The 26,786-nt window shown below is 42.0% G+C and overlaps 1 protein-coding gene across 1 annotated transcript in view; it reads right to left on the bottom strand.

The window, feature by feature from the left end:
* GTF2F2 (general transcription factor IIF subunit 2) overlaps positions 1-12,673 on the bottom strand; it is a 155,997-nt gene extending 143,324 nt beyond the window's left edge. The window contains exon 1 of the mRNA XM_032314486.1: positions 12,453-12,673. Coding sequence (XP_032170377.1) covers positions 12,453-12,518 — 66 coding nt within the window. The 5' untranslated portion in view covers positions 12,519-12,673. The remainder of the gene's footprint in view (positions 1-12,452) is intronic.
* Between the last annotated feature and the right edge of the window lie 14,113 nt (positions 12,674-26,786).

Below are 26,786 nucleotides of genomic sequence, written 5' to 3'. Positions count from 1 at the left end.
AAGAAGATTTCAAAGTCAAGTTTTACTGTAAGACAATAACTCTGACCAATGATAAAAGATCTGCTGAAATAAATGATTAAATATCATAGCTAACATTTATGTAGTACTACTTTCCTGACACTGTTATGAGTTTCCATGTATTTACACATTTAATCCTCACATCTCTATGAGGTAGGTACTGTTTATTACCTCATTTTACAGATTATGAATCTGGGATACCCGGGGATTATATAAATTAGCCAAGATTATATAATGTGTAAATGATGGAACCAGGCAATCTGGGTAACTAGATATGTATAACCAGAAGGATTTTAATTTCCCAAAAGGTTAAGAGACTACATGCTGAATCTTTCTTCTAAGAGGCAGTCTGAACTGTGGAATCAGCACACACCTTCAATGTTAGCCTATTGTGAGGAATGAGATACTGCATACAAAGCAGGAAGCATAAAACCTCACATATGGCAAGTACTCAATGAGTGTCATGTGTCACTACTATTTCCCCCAGCAATCTTGCAATGATAACACGAACATCAGTGCAGAACTAAGACAGAGCTTCCAAAGCTGGAAAGAAAAAAAAAATTCTATTTACCAGATTTCATTTGCAAAAAGAACCACTTGATTATCAGTCAAATGGCACTGCTTTGTTTAGATATAGTAAAAAATCACGAATAAAAGGTTTAAAGGAAAATTCTAATGGTGTTTCTTCAATTATGTATGCATACTTTACACCAAAATTACTGAACATTAGTCATATTCCCTAATAAAGCCCCTAGGAGAAATATGGTGTCTTTTCTTCATCATATTCCAAGTAACTGGTTCAAATGGGTCCTCTACACATATAGACACCACAAGACTTTCTCCCTGTCAGTAGTGGTATCCCTTCCGTAATTCGTATTTCAAGCAATCACACTAACCACTAACTTCCTGGCTCTCTCCTCAGTACTTCAACAGTTTTTCCATCCCTTCAAATCACTGACTCTAACATCTCTGCACTTTTCCCTAGCTCTGTATGTCTCGTCTTCACATCAGTCATTCCCTTGCTCCTACCTCCATCATGCTGGCCCGGCAGAACCTTAATCCCGATTAAAGCAAATCTCTACTGGTACTTAATTAATTGGTGTGATTTGATTGTTTTACTTCTCCACACTGTACCTGAGCAGCTGCAGAAAAATTCACAATGATGCTAACTAGTCTCACTTGAAATATATGGCTACTAACATCAAGTAAGCCCTTCAAGATTCTTGGCAATTGAACTCCATCTCCCTAAACAATCTATTCTACCGCTACAGCTAAATCACAAGTTCTCTTCACTTCTCAAGCCAACAGTAGCATCCCTCCCTCCCTTCTCTTTCTGTGCTGATAACCTAACTTATCTAGGGAACAAGGATTAAGAGAACCTCTACAGCTACCATGTAGCCACAGCTGAGGCCTTTTACTCTGACTTCCTCTAAAAACAATAGATGAACAATGGTCAGTCCCTTCACTGTGCACTGAATTTCTTCCCCTGTAGTCTAACCAAGGACATCTTTTCTTCAATCCTATCATTTTTCTCCTCTTATCTACTTAATCATTCCCCCATCAGAATGATGACCATGATGATGACCACCAACACTACCGTGTTCACTACATGCGGCAGGAACACTCTTAAAATGGCTCCCAATGATCCTCACCTCCTGATATTCACAGCATTGTGTAATCACCTCTTCTTGAGAAGGAGATCTGTGACTTGCTCCTCATCAATACAACATGGCAAAGGTGATGGGATGTTACTCCCCTTCTCCTATGGCTATGATTCATTTGTTTATTTTTATTTTTTGGCTACAAAATTTGTCCAATGGCTTCCACACCCAACATGTGGCATGAACTTACAACTGTGAGATCAAGAGTCACATGCTCTACTGACTGAGACAGCCAGGTACCCCATTTTCTTTTTTTTTTTTTTTTAAGATTTATTTCTTTATTTATTTGAGAGAGAGAGAGGAGAGCATGCGTGCACAAAGATGGAGAGGGAGAGGGAGAAGCAGACTGCCTGCTGAGCAGGGAGCCCGATGTGGGTGGGGTTCCATCCAAGGACCCTGGGATCATAACCCGACCCAAAGGCAGACACTTAACATACTGAGCCACCCAGGTGCCCCATCTTTTCTTTTTTTTTTTTTTAAAGTTTTTATTTTCATTACCCAGTGCTCATCACACAACATGTGCACTCCTTAATCCCCATCACCTATTTCACCCATTCCCCCCATTCACCTCCCCTCTGGTAACCATCAGTTTGTTCTCTATAGATAAAAGTCTGTTTCTGGGTTTATTTCTCTTCCCCCACCTTTGTTCACTTGTTTTGTTTTGTTTTAATTCCACATATGACTGATATCATAAGGTATTTGTCTTTCTCTGACTTATTTCACTTAGCACTAACACTCTAGTTCTGTCCATGTTGCCGTAAATGGCAAGATATCATTCTTTTTTATGGCTAAATAATATTCCCGTGTGGTGTGTGTGTGTGTGTGTGTGTGTGTTCACACACCACATCTTCTTTATCCATTCATCAACTGATAGACATTTGGGCTGTTTCCGTATCTTGGCTAGTATAAATAATGCTACTACAAACATGGGGTGCATATATCCCTCTGAATTAGTGTTTTTTCATTGTTTGGGTAAATACCCAGTAGTGTGATTCCTGGATCAAAGGGTAGCTCTACTTTCAACTTTCTGAGGAACCACCATGCTGTTTTCTTTCCATAGTGGCTGCACGAGTCTGCCTTCCCACCAACAGTGCAAGAGGGTTCCTTTTCTCCACATGGGATGTTACTTCTGTGATTAGGTTACATAAGACAGAAACTTGTACCTTGTTTCTCTTGTTTTTTCAGTCTGCACACTTTGATGAAGTGAGCTGTCATGCTGGGGAGGCCCAGGTGGCAAGAAACTAAGGACAGGCTCCAGTAAGTAGGCAGGTAGGAAGCCTAGGCCCTGGGTCCAATAACCTTGAGGAACTGCAATCGGCCAACCCCACACGCTTGGAAACATTCTCTCCCTACTCACAACTTCATATGAGAATTCAGCCCTGGCTGACACCTTAACTGTAACCTGTGAGAGACTCTGAAGCAGGAGACCCCATTAAGCCATGTCAGGGCTCCTGATCCACCAAAACCATGAAATAATAAATGTATGTTGTTTTAAGCCTCTAAGTCTGTGGTTATATAGGAAGAGATAACTAATACATTAAGTGACAAGCACTCTTCCAATGTTTTAAATGTATTAACCACTTTATCTTCACACAATCTTGTTATTTCCTCCAGTTTGCAAATGAGTAAACTGAGGCACATGAAAATTAGCAAATTTGCCCAAGGTTACACACCTAGTAAGAGCAGAGTCTATAACTCTTTACACACACTGTCCCATTTTTCCACCTCTCTTTTCAGCAAAGCTTTTTTTTTAAGATTTTTTTTTTTTATTTACTTATTGACAAAAATCACAAGTAGGCAGAGAGGCAGAGAGAGGGGAAGCAGGCTTTCTGCTGAGCGGAGAGCCTAATGTGGGGCTCAATCCCAGGACCCTAAGATCATGACATGAGCGGAAGGCAGAGGTTTAACCCACTGAGCCACCCAGGTGCCCCTCAGCAAAGCTTTTTGAAAGCTGTCCCTGCTGCCTGACTACAGTTCCTCTTCTGCCATTTTGTTTTACTCTAGACAGGGCTTCCTCTCTACTACTCCACTAAAAATGATGACCTAGTTACCAAGTATCTCCACACTGCCAAGCCAATGTACAGTCTCATCTTCCATACCTATCAACAATATTTGAGAACTGTTTGCTTCTCCTTCAAACACTTCCTTCACTTGGCTTCAAGTTACCACAATCTCTCTTGATTTTCCTCATAGTTCTCTGGATTCTCCTTTATGGTCCCCACACATCTAGATGCTCACCTTCCCAGCCTCTCACCTGCAGAGGGTTCTGGTTTCAGTCTTCAGACCTCTTCTCTCCTCTACCTGCACTCAATCTTATGTACTCTCATCCAGCCTCATGACTTTAAATACTGTATAATAACAACTCCCAAATTTAGAGCAAGTCCCCTTAAAATTTACAGCAACTCCCCTTAAGTTCCAACTTATATAACTAATTGCCTACTTAAGCTCTCCATCTGAATATTCAGTGGACATTTAAAACTTAAAATATCCATACCAAAACTCTAATTTCTCCCTCATAACCTGTTCCTCCCACAATTTTCCATAGCTCAGTAAAAGTCAACTCCATTTTTCCAGGTACTCAGTCTGAAACTTTGTGCAGTTACCCTGAATAGCTACTTTTATCTCAATTCCACATCCAACCATCTGATATATCCTATGAGCAACAACTTCAAATTATAGCAGGACTCCACCCCTTCTCACCCATTCCAGGGTTACCATCCTAGCCCAACCCACCATCATCTTTTGTATAATTGTAATAGCCTCCAGATTTCCTAACTTCCACTCTTGTCCACGTCCAGTTTATTCTCAAGAGAGCAGCCAGAGTCATCATCGTAAAACAGAAGTCAACTAATACTATTCTGCTCAAAGCCTTTCGATTTACTTCATAGACATCTACATAGTGCTTACTACAAGCCAGGTACTTTTCTGATCACTTTATAGACGTTACTTCACTTAATCCTCTTAACAACTCTATTATTATCTCAGTTTTTTAAAGGTTTTATTTATTTGAGAGAGGAAGAGAAAATCTAAAACAGACTCCGCACTGTGTACAGAGCCCAATGCAGGGCTGGATCCCACAACCAGGAGATTGTGATTGAGCCAAAACCAAGAGACAGATGCTCAACAGAGTCACCCAGGCTTCCCTACTATTACCCCATTTTTGCAGATTAAAAAAAATGAGACCAAAAAGTTATTTCCCTAAGGTCTCACAATTACTAGTGATGAAGCCAGGATTCTAACGTAGGCAGTCCAGCTCCATAATCACCACGCCATGTTGCTGCTCTAGGACTACTCCCTCTCCAGGTCACTCTGAGTAAAAATTCTATGATGTCTTACGTGTTTCAAGCCCCCTGCTAGCCCATGGCCTCATCTCCTACTACTTTCTCTCACTCATTTGACTCTGAGAACATTCCCAGCACCTCATATCTGAGGGCCTTTGAATTGCTGTTACTTCTCTCTGGAATACTCTTCGCCCCAGATATCTGGAACGCATGCCCCCATAATATCCTTTAGGTCTCTGATCACACACCACCTTATCAGTGAGGCCCTTCCCCCATCCTAATTAAGAGAGCATCCCCAGGGCGCCTGGGTGGCTCAGCTGGTTAAGAGACTGAGTTTGGCTCAGGTCATGATTCCAGGGTCTTGGGATTGAGCTCTGCATCAGGCTCCCTGCTCAGTAGGGAGCCTGCTTCTCCCTCTCCCTCTGCTGCTCTGTCAAATAAATAAATAAAATCTTTTTTAAAAAAATAAAAATAAAACAGCATCCCCAGCTACTTACTACACATTTGACCTGATTCATGTTTCTTCAGAGCACTTACCATGGGCTATAAATATGTTAGTTTACTGTCTATCCTCCTTCCCCATTAGAATGTGAGCTGCAAAAGGCAGGTTTTTTTGTCTGTTTTGTTTACTGCCATATCCCTAGCCCATCTAGAATAGCCTGGCACATAGCAGGAGCAGCTATTTTAATGACTGGATACTGAGGAAACATTAGCTAATGTTAATGTAATAACAATGATGACATTATTGGGATACATCCAGGATACAGAATTTAATTTTAATAAACCTCACTGCATTCCCAGAGAAAAACCTTATTTCAGAGACCTACCTCAAGGGGGAAGGAAGAAAATGCCAAGAGTGGAGAGCATCATTTTCCAGTCTGCCTCTATCCACTTACTGCTAGTTCCTGGAGATGCTATTAAGATAAGGGAGAGACAAGAATATTCTGGACCACTGAACTCTTGAGAAGATCACACTTCTTCACTACATTAAGCAAGTCAAAAGAGTCTCTGATCAAACTACTAGAGATGACAATTAAAGCCATCAAACAACCAGAAGTTCAAAGTGAAGTCTACACTAAAACAAATTTAATAATCAAATTCACTACAATAAGTTGTACCTAACACAAGCAACTGAAAACTTACCAAAAAAAAGACTATGCTCTAGAAGTTAATTGATATAAATAAGTTTGGAACTCATACTGCATTATCATCATTATAATAAACTTGTAAATTCCCAGGGAAGCCTACCAGCTTATTTAATTCAAAAGGTTGCCAAAATGCTATACTCTTTCAATGAAAAACTGAATACATTTAGGACAGTATGTCAATCATATACATATAACTCTCTATACCAAAAGCTTATGGAAGTGAGTTTCCCAGAAGTTCCAGCCCATTAGCATTAAGTCTGAAAAAAGGGAGGGAAATGAGGAAGAAAAACTAATAGCATTTATGGTCCCAAGCCTCCAAAATACTATTTTGAATGACTGATATTTTTAATTGAAATGTTTTCTTTTATTTTTTAATCAAGTTGTATATACTTAAGGTATACAACAAGATGATCTGATATACATAGTGAAATAGCTTGACTGTAGTAACTGTGTATCTCCTCACATAATTACTTTTTATAAGAACACCTGAATTCTACTCTTAGTAAAATTTCCCAAAACACTCATGTGAACACGTCACTTGTGAGATATGTGTTGTTTCCACTGTCTCCATATTCATTAAAGAAGATCAGATGGATACAAGATATTAGGTACAACAGGGGATGTCTTCTCAGATTTCCAAAGACAGTAACAGAAAATGACTCACTTAAGCATTACTTTCGCAGGGAAACTTCCCTTGACCCTCTAGACTAGGTCAAATTCATTATCCACACTGACAGAAGACTATTCCTGGCTTCAGTGTCCAGAGAGATAAGTCTGTAACTGCTTTCATTAGAACTAATATTTAATGGATGCCTATCTCCTGTGGTAAACTATAAATCCCAGTTCACAGAGACAGGGCCATGTCTGTTTCGACTCAGCGTAACATACTCAGAGCCTGGCACAATGACTGGCAATCACTGAAAGCTTGTGGGATGAATCAGTCCACACACCCATTCATACACGGCAGGCAGAGCAGTAAGGTCAACCATGACTCTGAAGCTAAGGTGCTAAGATGATATGTATAGATGTTACTCCCCTGAACTTCTTGTGCTAACTTTGCTTCAGCAAATATCTAGTTCCGTAACTACTAGTCTCCAAATCCTGTTTCTCCCAGAATACAAGCACATTAAGGGCACTGTAATGGACACTGTGATGTGACATCCATGTCCCCCTTTAGGACTGAAGGCCTTTTTCTCCCAGCTGCTGGGAGTGTGGCCACAGAGAGCCCTTTGCTGTTAGCCCCTCTTTGGCATTGACTTAGCTGAAGAGAGGTGATGTGGGAACTGGCTCCTTCCTTCCCTCTTTTTTTTTTTTTAAGATTTTATTTATTTATTTGAGAGAGAGAGAAAGAGAGAGAGATCACAAGTAGGCAGAGAGGCAGGGAGAGAGAGGGGGAAACAGGCTCCCTGCTGAGCAGAGAGCCTGATGCCGGGCTGGATCCCAGGGCCCTGAGATCGTGATCTCAGCCAAAGGCAGGGGCTCAACCTACTGAGCCACCCAGGCGCCCCTTTTCTTTTTTCTTCTGGACAAGATCACACTCTTTCTAGGGCAAACCACATACAATGACAGGTCAACATAGGGTATACCTCACCCCAAATCAGGACACCTGGAAGACTCCCTGTGGAATCATCCTCAGCTTTCCGTGAGACTGCATCATACCCACTTACCAATCCTGTTTAAGTCTTCTTCCTTCCACAGGCGATGATCCCAGGAACACTCCCTAATAATCTAAACCTAATCATCTCAGAATCAGCTTCCTGGGAAGCCTTGTCTGTGACACGGAGCTTTTATTCCCATGTGTTCTTGAAGATCACCACACGGAACTGACGAGATCCAAGGTCACAAAAATGAAGTCCCCAGGAGCGCCTGAGTAGCTCAGTCGGTTAACATCTGCCTTCCACTCATGTCATCTCAGGGTCCTGAGGCTGAGTCCCGCATTGGGCTCCCTGCTCATCAGAGTCTACTTCTCCCTCTCCCTCTCCCTCGACCCCTCCCTCTCACATGTGCTTTCTCTCTCTCTCAAAGAAACAAAGGCGGCAATGAAGTCCTCCCACACCTCTATTCCCCAGGGAGATAACTCATGAAAGAGACCTAAGCTGGTAAAAAGACATTTCCTACTCTTGGCATGAGCTATGTAGCCAAACAGACCTAAATTTGAAACACTGTTCCTTACTTGGCTAAGATAACCTCCCCAAGCCTCAATTTCATCATCTGGAAAATGCAGATATTTAGTATCTACTTCATAGGTTTGCTTTGTATAAAATACTTGGTACATATGAAAACTAAGTTCCTTTTTTGTCTTTCTTGATCCTTTCCTCCAATAAGCATTAGTCAAAATGCCTAGAAGAGGAAAGCTGACTGAGTTAGAAACAACTTTCTGGGGGCTAGAAAGCTGCTGCTTAGACCTATTCAGGCCTTCTTAATACCTCCACTTGGGGATGCCTGGGTGACTCAGTCAGTTAAGTGTGTGCCTTCAGCTCAGGTCATGATCCCAGAGTCCTGGGATAGAGTCCCCTATCAGGCTCCCTGCTCAGCCGGGAGCCTGCTTCTCCCTCTGCCCTTCCCCCTGCTCGTGTTCTCTCTTTCTCTCTCTCTCAAATAAATAAATAAAATCTTAAAAAACAAACAAACAAACAAACAAACAAAAAACCTCCACTATTCTTTCCCCAAAAGGAGGTAGCATTTGTTATAATTCAAGCCTCACTATACTACTCATTACTTACAAAAATCCCACCACTCCTAATAACCTTCCTAACTTTATCTCCTCCTCTTCCCCATCATGTATGTACCTTACCCTCCAGCCAGCCGTAACAAGATGATTTTTCCAGAAGTCTAAATAATGGGAGCCATACAACAGAACTATGCTAAAATATTTTTAAATATTCTACAATTTTTAAACCATGATTTGTTATAAACTGGGTAGTAATAGTGTGACTAGTTGGCAATGTAAAGTGGCATAGACTGAGCAACAGAATAGGTAATGCAAACTGTTAAGTACTAGCTCTGTAACAAGGTTAAAAACTGTGACTTTACATTTTAGCACATGGTACCCATCATAAAGTTAAATCCAACCACGTCTATTACCTATCAAAACTTATTTGAGGGCACCTGGATGGCTCAGTGAGTTAAGCCTCTGCCTTCGCCTCAGGTCATGATCTCAAGGTCCTGGGATCGAGCCCCTAATCGGGATCTCTGCTCAGCGGGGCGCCTGCTTTTCCCTCTGCCTCTGCCTACTTGTGATCTGTCAAATAAATAAATAATTTTTTTTTAAAGCTTATTTGGATCATCAACCTCTTATAGATTTAAGATACTCAAAACCTCAGAAACGGCATTTTATTAAGCCAGAACAGTACAGGATATTCCAAGATAGAATCTTCTATATTTGCTTTTTTCTGAATCCTCTAGTTCTCCCCAGCCCTTCTGGGAAGTTTTTTCCTAACTAATCAACTCCATAAGATCTTCTTAAATGTCAGCTTCTCTATGAAATCTTCCCTGTTCCAGCCAGAAAAACAACTAGTTTCCCGCTCAAATGCTCAGCGATCTTACATGTATATTATACCTTACTGTATTTCTGTTTTATACTTTCTAGTGATGGAATTAATACAATATGTACAAGATGGCCCATAAACTTTGAGATTCTTTAAGAAGAAATTTACATATATTTACAGCAAATGATCCTCAAAGAACAGAACTCAAAGTATTATTTATAATGAGAAATTTGGGGTGTTCTGGGGGCGGTCTCCTTTTTAAATTTTTTTTATTTAAAGATTTATTTATCTATTTATTTGACAGAGAGACAAGACAGCAAAAGCCAGGGGAGCCGCAGGCAGAGGGACAATGCAGGCTCCCCACTGAGCAAGGAGCCTGACATGGGCTCGATTCCAGGATTTGGATCATGACCTGAGCCAAAGGCATATGCTTATCCGACTGAGCCACCCAGGTAGCTCCTACACTGGGAAAGACGAACAGATAGAGAAAAGTTGTGAAATCAGTACGTAATTCAAAAATTCTGCCTGTATAAGAACAAAGACATACTTTCTAATATATTATAGCTTAATATCATGCAAAGAAAGCCAAAAATTGACTATTACAATTTGATGTCCTATAATTTGTTCCTATAATTCAGAGATGAAAATCCAATTATGCTCCCGTATGGGCATGAAAATCACACTGGATACTAAGTCCACTTCAAATGAAGCAAGTTCAAGTTACCTGACAGCTATGCAAATCAAACCCCATAGTCTACTGGGTCTCTAATGAAGCAGAAACAGAAGTTGTCAAATAAGTAAAGAACAGGAATGGACTTTAGGGCAGAAAGTATTTGCTAGCAATTCTTGTCATCTTTCAGAGATAAATTTGTCAAAGAACAAGAACTGGCAAGAACATCCTTTCAAACCCTGGAAAGATCTATCTGTGAGCATGTGCTTTTTTTGTTGTTGTTCTTTCTGATAATACTTAAGATTAGAAAAAGAAGATATACTCTATGCCAAGGCTGGTAAGAAGAAACAGTGATAATGTAAACAGTAAATAGTCTAACAACTACCTTTACAAAACGAGAACAAGTCATCGGCTTTAGTTCTTTTCAAAGAGATAAAATGTCTTCAAATACCCACACATGAGAGAACACTAAAAATTTTAACTTCATTTTATTTTTTGATTTCATTTTAGGTTATATTCTTTCACACTCTCACATAGTCACCAAATCCTGACAACTTTCCCTGAAAAAGTTTCCCTAACCCCCTCCCCGCCAGACTTCATTATCACATCCTATGATACCGTGATAATTTTCCAGTTTTGACTCTGGTTATCTTCCTCTCTAGCTTTTTTTCCCCCCTTGAATTATTTGCATCCTTGCCTTACTCAAAACCCTCACTTGATGCAGACTAAAGTTAAGACATCACCATTTCATAATATGATAATATTAGTATATGGTCCCAAACTTTTTTTTACACAAACCCTCTGCTCTAAGCATAATAATCTCCTTTGTTTTCCAGGATACACCATGTTAATATGCATTTTCAGTCTTCCATTTCTTTTCCACTCTCCATAATATACTATGCTAATGCCTCTGTCCACCCACCCAACTGTGTACGGCATACAATATTTACTGAGCATTTATTGTGCTTCAAGAATTAATGCATCATCTCAAGTTCCACCACTTTTTCAAGCTCTTTCAATCTGCAAAGGAATTCTCCTTAATGATTCTCCTCCACTTGGCACGCAATAGAAGAAATGCCTTAGGAGAAATTTACCCCAGCGTGTTAGGTCATACTGATACAGCCTTGAGAAGTCAAATGAGTGCCAGAGAGTAAAGCTGGGGTTGAAGAATAATAAATAAGAGGTCATTCATTCATTCCATATCTGGTGACCAATTATCACGTGTCAAACACAATTCTGGTTGGGACAGGCAAGGATCCCATTCTCACAGAATGTGAGTGCACCCACACTAGAAAGAAGGAGGTAACCAACACTAAACACATGAACATACAATCACTTTAGACTGAAGCAAGTGCTTTGAAAATATAATACAAGTTTGAGATGACAGCAACTGATCATAAGGGACCTTTTTTAGAAAGGTGGACAGAAAGCGCCCCCCAGATTTAACTAATGAGAACTCAGCCATGTGATAAGTGAAAAATAAATAAATAAATAAACCAAAGGTCCTAGTTCAAAGACTGACATAATCACATTCTGAACATAAATATGTCTCATGAAACTCCCCTAAGAGACAACACTCCTTGATATGAAAAAGTAGAACACAAAATACTGTGCTCACTCAGGGCTAATCAAGATTGCTGCCTTTCCAAAAAAACACTCTAAAAAGAACACTCCAGTTCAATGGCCTCTCCTTCCGCGAGTTCAGAGCTCTCTCAGCTATCCTGAGAACTCCAATAAGAGCCATCAACCTAAAAGAACACGTTAAGGGTACAGAGGGACCCGTTCTACTTTCTGGCCGAGAAGATTGTACAGATAGCAGATACTCAACTTCCTTATATAGACTCACGACTGAAATCACTTTCACCAAAAGGAGACACAGAAATATTCTTCAATCTGGGGTAAAGTACACCACTCAAGTCGGAGAACATGAGCACTGGACCCCAGAAAAACCACACATGGTGGGCAAAGAAATCCGTTCCAGGCAGGTTCGGACTCTTCATTGTCTCAAAGACTGCGTCCCTCAACTAACTGCCTCACCTGCAAATTAGTCTGCACGACTCCTGCCTCTGAAGATATGTGTAGCTCTCACGAGACAGCCATAGAGAACTTTAAAAGGCTTACGGAGTGGGAGTCTCAAGTCACTACTTTAAGTAAAAGGAGCGCAAGCCGGAGCCGCGCGAACACACCTTGACCAGCCACACTCCGGTGTTCTGTTTGGCGCCGGTCAGATCGAGTTCCCCACGTTCCGCCATGGATCTGTTGCGGGTGGAGGCGAGCAGACCGGAGCAGCTGCCCGGGAGCTAGGCGCCTGCGGTGCAAAGGACCGAAGAACAGTGTGTGCCTCTGCCAGAGGCGGAATAGGAAGAAACCGCGTCCACCCGCCAAGCTACAGGGAATTCCCGGAAAGAGAAACACGCCGCTGGGAGGCGGGAACTGCGCCTGCGCGCTGCCACCGCTGGGACGGCACGCCGGGCGGGACAAACGTCCTTGTTCAGCACTTGCATGAGTGGGCGTGGTTATTGTAGGTGGTTGTCTCTGAGTGATCAAGACATAGGGTAGGATGAAAACAAAATGTCCACAATACATTTAAAGACCAGGTCAGCATAAGTGAAGACAGGCAGCGTCAAAACAGAAAAATGGGGTTCAAAGACACAAAAGCTGTCAGAATGTGTCCAACCCTGGCCAAGAGAGAAGCAACATTTTTGAGGACAGGGTGGGAATAATAAAAAGAGTAAGTGAATTTTAGCACACATGGGCGCCGGGATCAGTGTAGCCCTGGCAATACTAAAAACATGCTGTTTGTATACTGGGGGGGGGGGGGGGAGGTGGGGGGAGTTGTCTCAGGTGACAAGCTATCCTGAGCACTTCCAATTAAACAAGCAGAGCACACTCCTTTCAGACTCCAAAACACAAACGCGGAGTCCATATAATTAGATCAAGGACAGTAGAGCTGTAAGACAAACCTGATTGTTAAATTCCCCCGGCTTAAACAGTTTCCTCTTTGTCTTCTTGCCTCTAGCATTAAACTCAATTTTCTCTTCGAAGTCCCTCTCAATATGATCCCTGCCGCTCAATCTACACATGGAACCATACGGAACTGTCAGACCACCCTCAAACACATCGGGATCTTCGCCCTCAATTATTTCAGAGCCTCTGCACACTGGATGCCCTTTACTCATAGATGGATGCCATATTCTCCCCTTACTCTCCTTCTCACCCCTGTCCTCTGATTGGCAAATTCCTACTTGCGTTTCAAGACTTAGGAAATGTCACTTCCTAGGAAACCTTTTATTAAATTCCCCAGAGGAAGTTGGTTTTTCTTCACAACACAGTATGATACTTATCACCCAGCGCTACTATATACATGTTTACATGCTGCCTTTGCTTTCTAGGTGGAAACAGTGTTTTATTCATTTTGTATCCACAACAGCTAGCACAGTACTTGACACCTTGTCAGATTTCAATGGGCTTTAGCTGAATGAACATTTGCTGAAAGAGAAACAAAGAGCAAAATGTAAGAATGGTATTGAATCAAACATCACTACGATGCACGATGCACGTAATCCAGGAAAATCCATGCCTGTGCAGCATAGAGCCAGAAAAAGTTGTCAGGTTTCTGTGATCAGCTGAGAAAACTAATAGGAAAGATGGGAGACCAGGCATGGGTTGAAAAGGAGGGTTACATTCTTGGGTCACAGCTTACAAAAAGGCCTTAAAACATATAAAGCACCCTAGTAATGAACTTTAAAGGATTAAGGGTGCCTGGGAGGCTCAGTCGGTTAAGTGTCTGCCTTTGGCTCAGATCGTGATTCCAGGGTCCTGGGATCTAGCCCTGCACTGGGTTTGCTGCTCTGCAGGGAGTCTCCTTCTCCCTCTGCCTCTCCCCCAACCCAGCTTGTGCTTTCTCTTGCGCACGCACGCTCTCTCTCTCGAATAAATTTTTTAAAAAAGAAAAAAGACCTTTGATCTTTGGTCATGGGAACACTTAAAATGAGTGTGGGTGTGTGTATACATGGAATGAGAGAGAACAAATGGGTAAAGAAGAAATGGCTAGAGAAGAAAAAGAAAAGGGCAAGTTTTACTTGTATAAATTATAAAACTGGGGCACCTGGGTGACTCAGTCAGTTAGTTAAATGTCGGTCTTGGGACCGACCCCGCTCAGCTGGAAGTCAGCTTCTCCCTCTTCCACTACCCCTCCTTCTACTTGTGCTCTCCAAGTCTCTCTCTCAAATAAGTAAAATCTTCAAAAAAAAAAGACAAAAAAAAAAAAGTAGTTCTTTTGAAGTATAGTGCAGTTCTCCTGGGTCCATACTTTGCACCTCATCCTTGGGATCTGCTGGAACTTGAATCTAGTTATAGGTCTAGGAGCAACGAGAGGTGGTGAACGATGAGTCCTGAGAATTAGCATTGCAGGGAAAGACAACTGCCTTATGGGAAGCTATCACAATGTCTTCCTTAATCTTCTCAGAGGAGGTTAGGGGTTATAGGGGACAACATCACTGGAGGTGGGGAAGCTGCTTCTATGTGGGGGTGGGAAGGTCACTTCCACTGGCAAAGAAGATTCCTCAGAATCTAGGGCTTCAGCTTTCCCAGCTCCATCCTCATCCGGGTCTTCCCACATATCCCCATTCCAAACACACAGGATCCCATTCTTTCTGAATCAATGCCCTCATTTAAATATACCCTTTGCGTCTGGGAGTTCAACCTGTGTGGTTAATTCAGCCAGTCCCAGAATGAATATCTGTGTTTGATTTCTAGCTTTCTCAGCCCCGCAGCTACAGGAGATAAAGGTCATTATTTTCTTTATCTTTTATGGGTTTAGCTTTCTGGTCCTGAATGCAAGCTTGAGCTGGGAGTTCAAATCCCTGAGCTTGTCTTTTTCTTTCACCGCTCTGTTCCGCAACATTAGGAGCAACCAGCCAATTTCATTGAATTTGTTAGTTTCCCAAAAATGTTTGAGCGTACCATATAGAGAGTCACCCAGGTCCTTGCTTCTTATAAGTGGTCAATTAGGCATAGTTGATGCCGGTATTCTGTGTATCTCTAGAGCCCAGTCACACAATGGACTCTCAGTGTTCTCTTACTACTCTATAGAGTCTTTAGCATCTTTAAATCCAATTAGAGAGCAATTCCAGGAGCACCTGGGTGGCTCAGTCAGTTAAGCATCTGCCTTTGGCTCAGGTCATGATCCCAGGGTCTAGGGATCAAGTCCCTCACTGGGCTCCCTGCTCACGTGGAACCTGCTTCTCCCTCTCCCACCTCGCTTGTGTTCCTGTTCTGGTCTCGTTCTCTCTGTCAAATAACTAAATAAATAAAAGGGTAGAGCAAGGCAGTTATTAGCAAAAGAAAAAAAGAATTGTTCCTGGCCAGCTGCTTCCCTTAAGGAGAAGGGCAGGAGGCCTTATTAGGTGGATCACCTGATCTTACTTTGTGAGAGGGCTCACGTGACAGATGACTCCATAGGTGCCAACCAAATAATCCCTGACTGAACAGTTAAAATTACATTTCTGAGGGGGGTTGAAACTGTAATTAGGTTACATACTCAGTTCCAGTTTAAGAACTTGGCCTGGCAAAGTGACTCCTTCTTGGGCTTGAGATTTAATTAAAATTAGAGAGAGAGACAAGGATAGAGACCTACTAGAAGAACTTGACTCATGTGATTATGGAGACTGAAAGTTAGTTCTAAGACCTGCAGGTGGTAAACTGGAGGCCAGGAGAGCCTATGGCACACTTCAGTCTGAGGCCCAACCCCTGAGAGGCAAGAGAACTAATGGTCTAAGTTCTAGTGTGAGTCTAAAGTTCCAGCTTGAAGACCGGCAGAAAAAGGGAATTCTCTTCTACTAAACTTTTTTTTTTTTAAATTTAGGCTTTCAGTGGATTGGATTAGGCTCCACCCACAGGAGAGGACAGTCTATTTTATAAAGTCTACTGATTCAAATGTTAATCTATTCATTAACACCTGACAGACACACCCAGAATAATGTTTGACCAAGTATCTAGGCAACCACAGACTCAGTCAAGTTGACAGATAAAACTGATCATTCAGACAAACAGGGTTCAGTGCCCAAAAACAGAACTTCAAAGTTTTCTACTCTCCCAGATGATTGACTAAGTCATGTTCTTATTAAATCTTTTAAGGTACAAATGCAAACCAAGGAGGGAGGGCTTAAGAACGAACTGCCGGCTACCTACTGAGCCAGCACGGTGCTCCTAAACCCCATCTCTAAATTCTCCCTGTGCTTCCCTTCACCTCCTCAGTTCTTTCACAGAATACCCATCTTGCCTGGGAGATTCCTTGTTTCCCCAGTTATGCACAATATAAAAGAAATACCCCAGGGGGCACCTGGGTGGCAGTGGGTTAAATCCTTCAGCTCAGGTCATGATCACAGCATCCTGGGATCGAACCCGCATGAGGCTCTCTGCTCAGTGGGGAGCCTGCTTCCCCCTCTCTCTGTCTCTGCCTGCCTCTCTGCCTACTTGTGATCTCTATCTGTCAAATAAATAAATAAATATTAATCTAAAAAAAAATAACCCCGAAAGAGTTTCCATATTGTTGAACATGAGCTTTGAAGTCAAACACATTTTCAAGTCATTGTTTTGTTGCCTAGTCGCCTGTTTATTTTATCATCTCTACACCTATTTTCCTGGCTTATAAAATGGGGTGATTATACCTACCTCATAGAGTTCTTATATGACTAGATGAGAAGACAAATCAAAAGGATTTAACACTATAACGGAGACTATTCGGTAACTGCACTAATATATTGGGTCAAATAATTGAAAGGAAGCACAAAAAGAATGTACTGTAGCGGTGGTATGCTAGTAAATGTTTCACAGCTGACTTCTAACCTCCAGAAAAAGCCCTGGTTTGTTGTGTTTGCCTGATTTGTAGTGCAGAGTTGGATGAAATGCAGAGTAGCATGCCACTGTATAGTACTCACCATATGGATCTATGAGATGTAAATAAGCTCAAGGGCACAGATAATAGTAAAATTGTTCAGAAGTGATGAGTTTGGGGTTGTTAGCTTGGTGTTTAACGTATTCAGTCGTTTAGTGCTTTGGAAAAAGGTAGTGGCATCTGCAATCCTAGGGGGAGAAGGTCCTGTGTGTTAGTGTCTGTGGAACTGAGAGGATGCCCATGGACAGAGCTCAGCAGTTGAGTGGGGAGGCAGTTGGAGGGGGAATGGGGGGATAAGGCAATGCAAGACCCTGGACGCCTTGTTTAAATCAAATATAAACTTGCAGAAAAGTTTGTTTGTTTAGATTTTATTTATTTATTAGAGAGAGAGAGAGAGCTGGGGAGGAGTAAAAGGGGAGGGAAAAAGAATCTCAAGCCCATTCCGTGCTGAGCGTGGAGCCCAACACGGGTCTAGATCTCACCACACTGAGATCATGACCTGAGCCAAAACCAAGAGTCGGGAGCTCAACCAACTGACCCACCCGGGCATCCCAAACTTGCAGGAAAATTTTAAAGCTTGAATACAGAATAGTCAGATTGACATTTTTTAAGGTTTGTATTTTTAAAATAATCTCTATAGCCATCACAGGGCTCAAACTCACAACCTTGAGATCAAGAGTTGCACGTTTTCCTGACTAAGCCAGCCAGGACCCCTTAGATTTACATGTTTACAAAGATTCCTCTAACTGCTATGGAAAAAAATGGATTGGAAGGGGCCAGAATGGAAACCAGGAGCCTAGTCAGACATTATTGCACTAATCCAAGTGAAGAGGAGAGTTGTTTGGATTAGGAAGGTGACGACAGAGATGAAGAGAAGTAGATGAATAGGACACATATTGATATATTCAAGAGGTAGAACTGATGGGCCTTTGTGATTCCTTGCTGTGTAGCAGGATAGACCATGTGACCAGTGATAACTCAGTACCAGGACACAAAGTACACAAGTGAGCACGCACGGAACATTGTTCCTTCTGGGAGTTCAGACAAGACTCTGGGTGCATTTTGTCCGACAGATGACATAATTCAGTTGAATTGCTTGTGTTAAGTGCCTCATGTATGATGTAACATATGGGGGCTGTGGCCTACAAGAAACCCTCATTCTCAGTAAGTCAATTTAATTGTCTGTTAGGGATCACTCTGGCACTCAAGTGCTAAATAAAGCATGAGAAAATTTAATTTGTCATTGCTCCAATGAAATCCAATTTGTCTTCATATAGATTTACCAAGACTTTGGTATCATACTTTATATATTAAATAAAGTTGTGGTTAAGATACAGCGCTGAAATACTTGGTCAGAGTACTCAGACAAAAATCGCAAATAACAGTAAGTCCTAAAACACCATATTAAACAGATGGACCCTCACTGGTGTTCAGATTTCAAAGCGAGAGAAGCCACATGTGCTGAATATCAATGAGGAATTATGTCCACATTCCTGCTAAGAGCAAAACCTAGGGGCTTCCATATTGATGCATCAGACTTCCTACCCTCAGCACATAAACATTACGGGTAGGGTTTTCACAGGCAGGGGTTGGTGACAATTTTATCTAAAGAAAGTACATGGCTCCCTCATCAATGGGTGGAGTGGAGACAGTTCAGCTTAAGGCTTCTTTCTGTGAGGAGAGCTCTAGCTTCTTTGCCAGCGTAATTTTTAGTTCTCCCCCATGTAAAAGGCTGAGTTGACTTTGTTCCATGAAGTAGCTGGGGGCCAAGGATTCTTCCATCTTACTATTTCACTATTTCTGGGGTGTTGACCTTTTCTACACATGGTGGACCACAATGTCTGCCTGTTCTAACCAACAGGAAAAGGGAAAGGGGGAAAAAGATTATATATCATTTCAACCAGAGCTTAAAAATATTTTTTCGGGACACCTGGGTGGCTCAGTTGGTTAAGCAGCTGCCTTCGGCTCAGGTCATGATCCCAGCATCCTGGGATCGAGTCCCACATCGGGCTCCTTGCTCGGCAGGGAGCCTGCTTCTCCCTCTGCCTCTGCCTGCCATTCTGTCTGCCTGTGCTCACTCTCTCTCCCTCTCTCTGGCAAATAAATAAAATCTTTAAAAAATATATATATATTTTTTCTCATAGCTACGTTATTCACAATAGCTAAAAGGTGGGAGCAATGGAAGTGTCCATGGGAGGAAGACAGGATAAACAAATACACAAATACACACACACACACACACCCCACAATGGAATATTAGACAGCTTTAAAAAAAGGAAGGAAATTCTGTCATATGCTACAACATGGATGAACCTTGAGGACATTATGGCAAGGAAGATAAGCCAGTCACAAAAGGGCAAATATGTGCAATTCCTTTATATGAAGTATTTGACGTCATAAAACATGGTAGAAAAAAAAGGTAAAATGGTGGTTGCCGGGAGTGAAAGGAGGAGGGAATGATGAGTTACTATTTAATGAGTACAGAGTATCTATTTTGCAAGGTGAAATAATTCTGGAGCTGGATGATGATAGCTGACAATAACGTGAATGAACTTAATGTCACTGAAATGTGCACTTGAAAATGGTTAAGATGGTAAATTTTGTGTCATAGGTATTCTACTGCAATTTTTTAAAAGATTTTCTTTATTGGGGTGCCTGGGTGGTTCAGTGGGTTAAAGATTTTATTTATTTATTTGTCAGAGACAGAGAGAGGGAGAGCACAAGCAGGGGGAGCAGGAAAGGGAGAAGCAGACTCCCTGCTGAGCAAGAAGCCCAGTGAGGGGCTCCATCCCAGGACCCTAGCTGTGATCATGGCCTCAGCTAAAGACAGATGCCTAACCGACTGACCCATCCAGGCATCCCTTTACTGCAGGGTATTTTTGTTTGTTTGTTTTGTTTTTGCTTTTTAAGATTTTATTTATTGGGAGCCTGGGTGGTTCAGTTGGTTATACATCAGCTTTTGGTTCAGGTCATGATCCCAGGGTCTTGGAATCGAGTCCTACATGGGGTTCCCTGCTCAGCAGGAAGCCTGCTTCTCCCTCTCCCACTCCCCCTGCTTGTGTTCCGTCTCTCACTGTCTCTCTCTATCTGCCAAATAAATAAATAATCTTAATTAATTAATTAATTTGGCAGAGAGAGAGAGAGAGAACAAGCTCAAACAGGGGGTGCAGCAGGCAGAGAGAGAAGCAGGCTCCCCGCTCATCAGAAAGCCCTGCTCAACAGAGAGCGTGCTTCTCCCTCTCCCTCTGCCTGTGTCCCTCCCTGCTTGTGCTCAATCTCTCTCTATTTCTGAGTATCTCAGGGAGAGCAGCTTGTAATCCACCTGCAATTCTCTGATATCCAGGCTATCTCCTCTTCGTCCCTCAAGCCCAAAGCCATAGTTCTTTTTTATTTTCCTCACAACATCCATTGATCACCCATCAGGAAGAGCCTGCATGGCCCATTAAAACTGGAGCCCCCAGATTTGCAACTGACTGATTGTCTAATTGTTTTTACTCCTAGAGATAACGGATTTCTACAGTGTTTGCCTGTCAAGTATCCAGAGAGAAAGGTGCCATCTTTCTTCCGTGATTGTTAAACTAAGAGAATTAAGTGCCAAGTAAACCTGTTCAGTGAGCACACAGTTTCAGCTCTGTGTGGGGATAAATAAGACTGGGTCTTTGCTCTGTGACTAGCTGACCCATGTGGACACATCTCTATAATTCCTCCGGACTAGTAAATAAGCTAGACTTCAGAGGACAGAACTGATCAAGATGGAATGACTTCTGAGAGGAAACAATGGTTGGTGATATTTCTGCTCCATTGTTACCTGTTTTTCTGGCTTCGAGGCTCAGATTTAACTGTGGCTGGGGAGAAAACCCTTAGCTGTTACTTTTCATTGTATATGCTTTTATTCCTATGTACCCCCTCATTACTAAGATAATCAGAATTTTTCATATTGCCTGAATCTAAAAAGTATTATGTAAATCACACTTTAAAATCGATTTTATTTTATTGATTCTTTTACAATTCTTCCCAGCTTTCAGAAACCTTGAGCAACGAATGCCTTGTGGTGAAAGGGATGTTAATTGCTTTCCCTGGGGTCAAGCAGCCTCTTTGTAAATCATGAATCCAATAGCTGTTAAGAACCCAGAGGAAGAATTGACTGTTAGTATTACAAGAGTTATAATTGGGCATTTTTTATTTAATTCTAATGTGAATTTGTTTTTGATAGATTTTTCTCTTCTTCTGACATCTTATAAATGAAGCAATTACTGCAAATCTTTTGACTCAGCATCTTCATTATGTTGGTTCACTCTATGAGGCTTTATTCCAAGAATCTCTTCCCTCAATGACTAAAGCCCCTCTCTCTCTCTTTTCAGCATAAAGTGTGGGTCAAGGAGGATTTACAAAGTGCGCTTAACAGTGCTGATTTTCTATATGAGTTGTGGTGGTGGGATTGGCAGGTGGTGGGAAGAGGAATGCTAGGATAAAAATTCCTCTCCATATCCAGACAGATGTAACCAATATCTCTTGTGCAAGGAGGCAGACTGAAGCCAATATGTTTCACCTGCTATGGTACTATTTGAATCTTGATGAACTTTCTATGTGATATTTAAATTCCACCAGGCAAGAAAAATTAAAACTATAATGCATACATTGAGAAAATACCTGAACAAGGGTGTGAGTTACTGCCTATCTTCTTAGACATCTCCCACTGGTGCCATTGGCTGTAACTCTGGGGGTGGTTTTAGAATCTTTCTTTCCTTCTTTATCTCTTTTTCTTTCTCATATTCCAATTCTTTGATACTGTTTCCTTCAAAATCTTCAAAATGCTAAGCCCAGTACCCCTCTCCTCCACGTAGGACACAGGCTACACTTACTGACTCACTTCAAACAAATAGAATGTGGTTATATGATTACCATGGCTAGTGCATAACAAGAATAGCTTTCCACCTGTTTCTCCCTCCCTCCCTCTTCCTCCCCCTCCTCCTCTCTCTCTCTCTCTCTCTCTCTCTCACACACACACACACACACACACACACACACACACACACACACATTATTTTGTTCAGGCTATTCAATAGGGAAAGCACCCTAAATCTGAGATCAGAGTGTCTCAGCAGGATGGTTTTTATCCTAGACTTTTATAGGGAGGGATAATGAGTTACAGATTTAGAGTTTGGGTTTCTTGCCAGCAGAAGAAGTCTCAGTCAGTTATCTGAAGAGGAAAAGTTTTTCTATGGTGAGCTGGTAAACAGGGGGACAAAGCCATTCTAATTTTAGGGAATCAAACATGAGACAGAGAATGGGAACTTGAAGGATTGTGTTGGAGGGTCTGGCTTGTCAGCAAGCTCAGGAAACACGGGGAAGGTCTACGTTTGTGCTTGTAGCTCACTTATTCTGGGCAGAGCTAAGCACCATGCCCCATTCCGCAGCAGGCCGGTGACAATGTCCTTGGGTAGAGATGTTCGTGTATCAAGAGGCATAGGTGAGCAGTACCAAGCAGTCAGCTACTGAGGGAGCCCCCTTGGAAACAGTGCCTCCTGCCTCAGTCAAGCACTGAGATGGTTTCAGCCTTCTTTGAATCCTCCAGCTGAGGTCCCAGACACCATAAAGCAGAGGCAGGAGGCCATAGATAACTAATCCAGGCTCCTCTTCTCAACGTGCAGGCATATTAGTGTCTGCAAAAACACCCTTCAGCTTCATGCTCCTTCAAAATCTCTTCTCAACCCTCAAAAGGTGAATGGGATAGCATCTGGGAAAAGAAGCTTGCCTCCTTCGGGCACCTGGGTGGCTCAGTGGGTTGGGCCTCTGCCTTCGGCTCAGGTCATGGTCTCAGGGTCTTGGGATCGAGCCCTGCATCGGGCTCTCTACTCGGCAGGGAGCCTGCTTCTCCCTCTCTCTCTGCTTACCTCTCTGCCTCCTTGTGGTCTCTCTGTCTGTCAAATCAATAAATAAAACTAAAAAAAAAAAAAAGAAGAAGAAGAAGAAGAAGCTTGCCTTCTTGAGTCCTATGCACCTTGAGAAACAAAATCAGCCATAATTTTGTCATATACGTAAAAAATGACATCTTCATGAATGGAGGCAGATGAAAAGCTCTCCTTTTAACCATGCCCTTAGCAACTAGATAAGTCCATTTACTTAATATCCAGTCCCCCCAAATACTCATTTGTAATGCAACCGGGTCAATTATTTTTTTAATAAAGATTTTTATTTATTTATCAGAGAGAGAGAGGGGGAGAGAGCGAGCACAGGCAGACAGAATGGCAGGCAGAGGCAGAGGGAGAAGCAGGCTCCCTGCTGAGCAAGGAGCCCGATGTGGGACTCGATCCCAGGACGCTGGGATCATGACCTGAGCCGAAGGCAGCTGCTTAACCAACTGAGCCACCCAGGCGTCCCCAACCGGGTCAATTATAACACAATCCAGTTTTTGCATTGCCAGTCTAAGGAATAAAACAAAACAGCTGCTACTGCAGGAAAATTCAGTGGTGTATGTTTTAAGATGGACATACCAATGGGAAGTTTGAAATTGAGGGTTTAGAATCTTGCTATTCAAAGTGTTCCTCCAAAGAGCAATATCACATCAGTTCAGAGTTTTGTTAGAAATGCGGAACTTGGGGACGGACGCCTGGCTCGTTCAGTTGGTAGAGCAGTTTCAAGCCCCATGTTGCAGAATCACTTAGATATAAAATCTTAAAAAAAAAAATGTAGAATTTAGATCTCTACCCTAGACCTACTGAATCAGAGTTTGCACTTGAACAACATCTCCAGGTGATTCATATGCACATGAAACTTTGAGAATGGGGGTGATTAATTCATACCTTCAGTTATTCAATAAAGAGTTCTTGAATATTCATTGCACTGGGAACAGAGCAGTGAACAAGGCAGATCAGACACTTTAAATTCCCTTCCAGCTCTCAAGTTTTGTATTTTTTATACATAATTCCTTGACAGGTAGAATTATTGTTCTCTGGCTTTTTGCTGCCATTACACGATAGTAGTTACAGATTCATTCAACTTTTGATTGGAAGGCAGGTGCCAGAGGAAGGGGGGGCGCAGAATTGCCTTAAGATCAGAATTTCACTTACCTAAAATGGGAGAAGTATGTGCACATACATTAAAACATCCACTCACACTGCTCACACTGACAGCTCGGTACAAATTGCCTGCATAAAGATTCCAGGGTTCTCTGACTTGACTTTCAAAATTGCTCCACAACACCCTGGGAAATTGCACAGTATTTTGGAAACAGCAAGATTCTGACAGCCTGTCAAACACCCACTATTGTGTCTTCCAATGTTGCATCTCTAACAATACCCCACAGGGCATGCTAGAAAAAGTGGCAGAGGTTCATCTAAAATGATATTTGCCACCAGCCATGGAGCTGGAAAGATTTTTATCTCTTCAATTCCATTAATAAGGGGGCGCCTGGTTATCTCAGTCGGTTAAGTGTCTGCCTTCAGCTCAGGTCCTGATCAAAGCATCCTGGGATCAAGCCCCACCTTGCATGGGACTTCCTGCTCTCCCTGCTCAGTGGGGAGTCTGCTTCTCCCTCCCTCTTTGCCCCTCCCCCCCATGCATGATCTCTCTCTTGCTCACTCTCTCAAATAAATAAATTAATAAATAAATGTTTTAAAAAGTTTTCATTGATAGGAACTTAGGCAGGACAAGGGAAAATAAAATAACATATCAAAGGAAAAGAAAGATGAAAGAGAGAAGTACTGGATACCATGGGAACTAACCTCCTGTTCCTTTCAGTGGTCCCAGGTGACTCAGGCTGCCTGCCTTTGGTCTAGCTCCTTCCTTTAGCAGCCAGTAAAGAAAGAGCTACAGCTATTATTTTTAAATGTCATTTCGTTTCCCTCAGAGGTCAGATTTCCGAAGCAACTCTTTTTAAAGGTTGAAGGAAAAAATTGATTTGTGAGACAAGATACCTTGTCAACTTTATAAAATTGCTCTTTTTTGGACCCTCGCAAATAGTATTCCTCCTATTACACATATTAGAAACAGGGTACTACGCTGCTGTAACAGCTTTCGTCCTGTAAATTTCCATAAATGTGATTAAATAATGTAGCTCCCCTGATTTGTTGGTGGAGAAATTGTGTCAGACAAATTATGCCACAGTGTATAGTACTTTTAAGTCTTAATGAGGGTCTGATACATAGAAATATCAAGAACACATTGATAAATATTTATTAAATAAATACATGAAATTGAGTTCGGAAAGACAACAGAGAATGTAATTGAGACCCCATCTGTCAAAGACTCAGCAGTTGGTTATAGGACCAGACACCACCTGCTACCTCAGCAAGGCTATTTTCATGAAAAGAGATAACATTGATTTATATCCTTTAGCTTCAGTTTGATGGTAGGGCTGCTCAATATGATGGTCTTTGGGGGAGGCAAGACTGTTAACAGCAATGCCGGGTGAGGCAAGCGTATAATGGCCAAGTGGCTATGTCACTGGAAAAATCCTCCCAAACCAAACATTCACATAATGAGCTTGGTTTGTGAGTTTAGAATTTTAATGAAGAGAAGGCAGTGTTTGAAGCCCTAAAGAGTGTGTGTGTGTGTGTGTGTGTGTGTGTGTGTGTATAAGCAACGGCTTCTGGAGCGTACTTTACAAAAGTACATGCTTCAAAGGAGCTAACCGAATGTTTTATGTTCACTACATGCTCATTAGTAACGGCTCTCATTTCTCCCATTTACTTTTCTTACTGATCTTAAGGATGCAATTAAAATCCCAGTGACTCGTGGTTTCTGTTAGAGAAATAAACAGCACCTGACCCCATGTGATCTGCAGCGTGAATAGAGATCAGGATTTCATCTTCCAGCAACTCATGGTTGCTAAGGAGACTATTGGCATCTCTATGTCCTAGGTGCCATATTGCTTGGAAAGAATTACAGCAGTTTCGCCTGTTACTTTCCCGGAGGGGGAAAAAACCCTGAAAACTCGTTACGGGAGCCAACATTTTAAGATTCTGCTGGTCTCTTTAATGTTTTGAGTGCCTTTGGCCTTGGAGTGTAACCTGTGAACGTGTTGGCATCTAAATGAATATACGCTCAGAAATGACAGGGCAGCTTTGTTACAGATAATAGCACAAGTGGGGCACCCGGGTGGATCAATGCAATAAGTGTCCCTATCTTGCTTTTGGCTCAGGTCATGATCTTGGGGTCATGAGATCTGGCTGCATAGGGCTCTGTGCTCAGCATTGAGTCTGCTGGTCCCTCTTCCTCCCCTGCTTAGCCCCCTTCTCTCAAATAAATAAATAAAATCTTAAAAAAAAAAAAAAAAGAAAGAAAGAAAGAAAAAGGAAATAGCATGAGTAGTTAGGCTGTGGGTACCAAATTCTCTGATCTGGTATGCGACAAAGGCTTGTTTTGTAGTTTCTCTTTCTTTCTTCCTTTCTTTTCCTGAGCTACTCACCCTGCTAAAGGTCAGAGTCAGGAAACCACACTTATATTCCAGCCTTGTTTCTAACATAGAGCCCAGGCAAGTATACTCTCTGACCCTCAGTTTCCTTATCCTGAAAGCAGGAAAATAGTGATACCTCACCATGTTGTTCATGAGGACTAGAGGAGATAATGGGAACATGTGGTCAAAAGCTGCTTGTAGGGTGCCTGGGTGGCTCAGCTGGTT

Source organism: Mustela erminea, chromosome 15 (assembly GCF_009829155.1).
Source record: "Mustela erminea isolate mMusErm1 chromosome 15, mMusErm1.Pri, whole genome shotgun sequence".
NCBI lineage: Eukaryota > Metazoa > Chordata > Mammalia > Carnivora > Mustelidae > Mustela > Mustela erminea.
The sequence above is the reverse complement of the archived record's forward strand: the minus strand, read 5'-3'. Positions and strand labels throughout refer to the sequence as shown.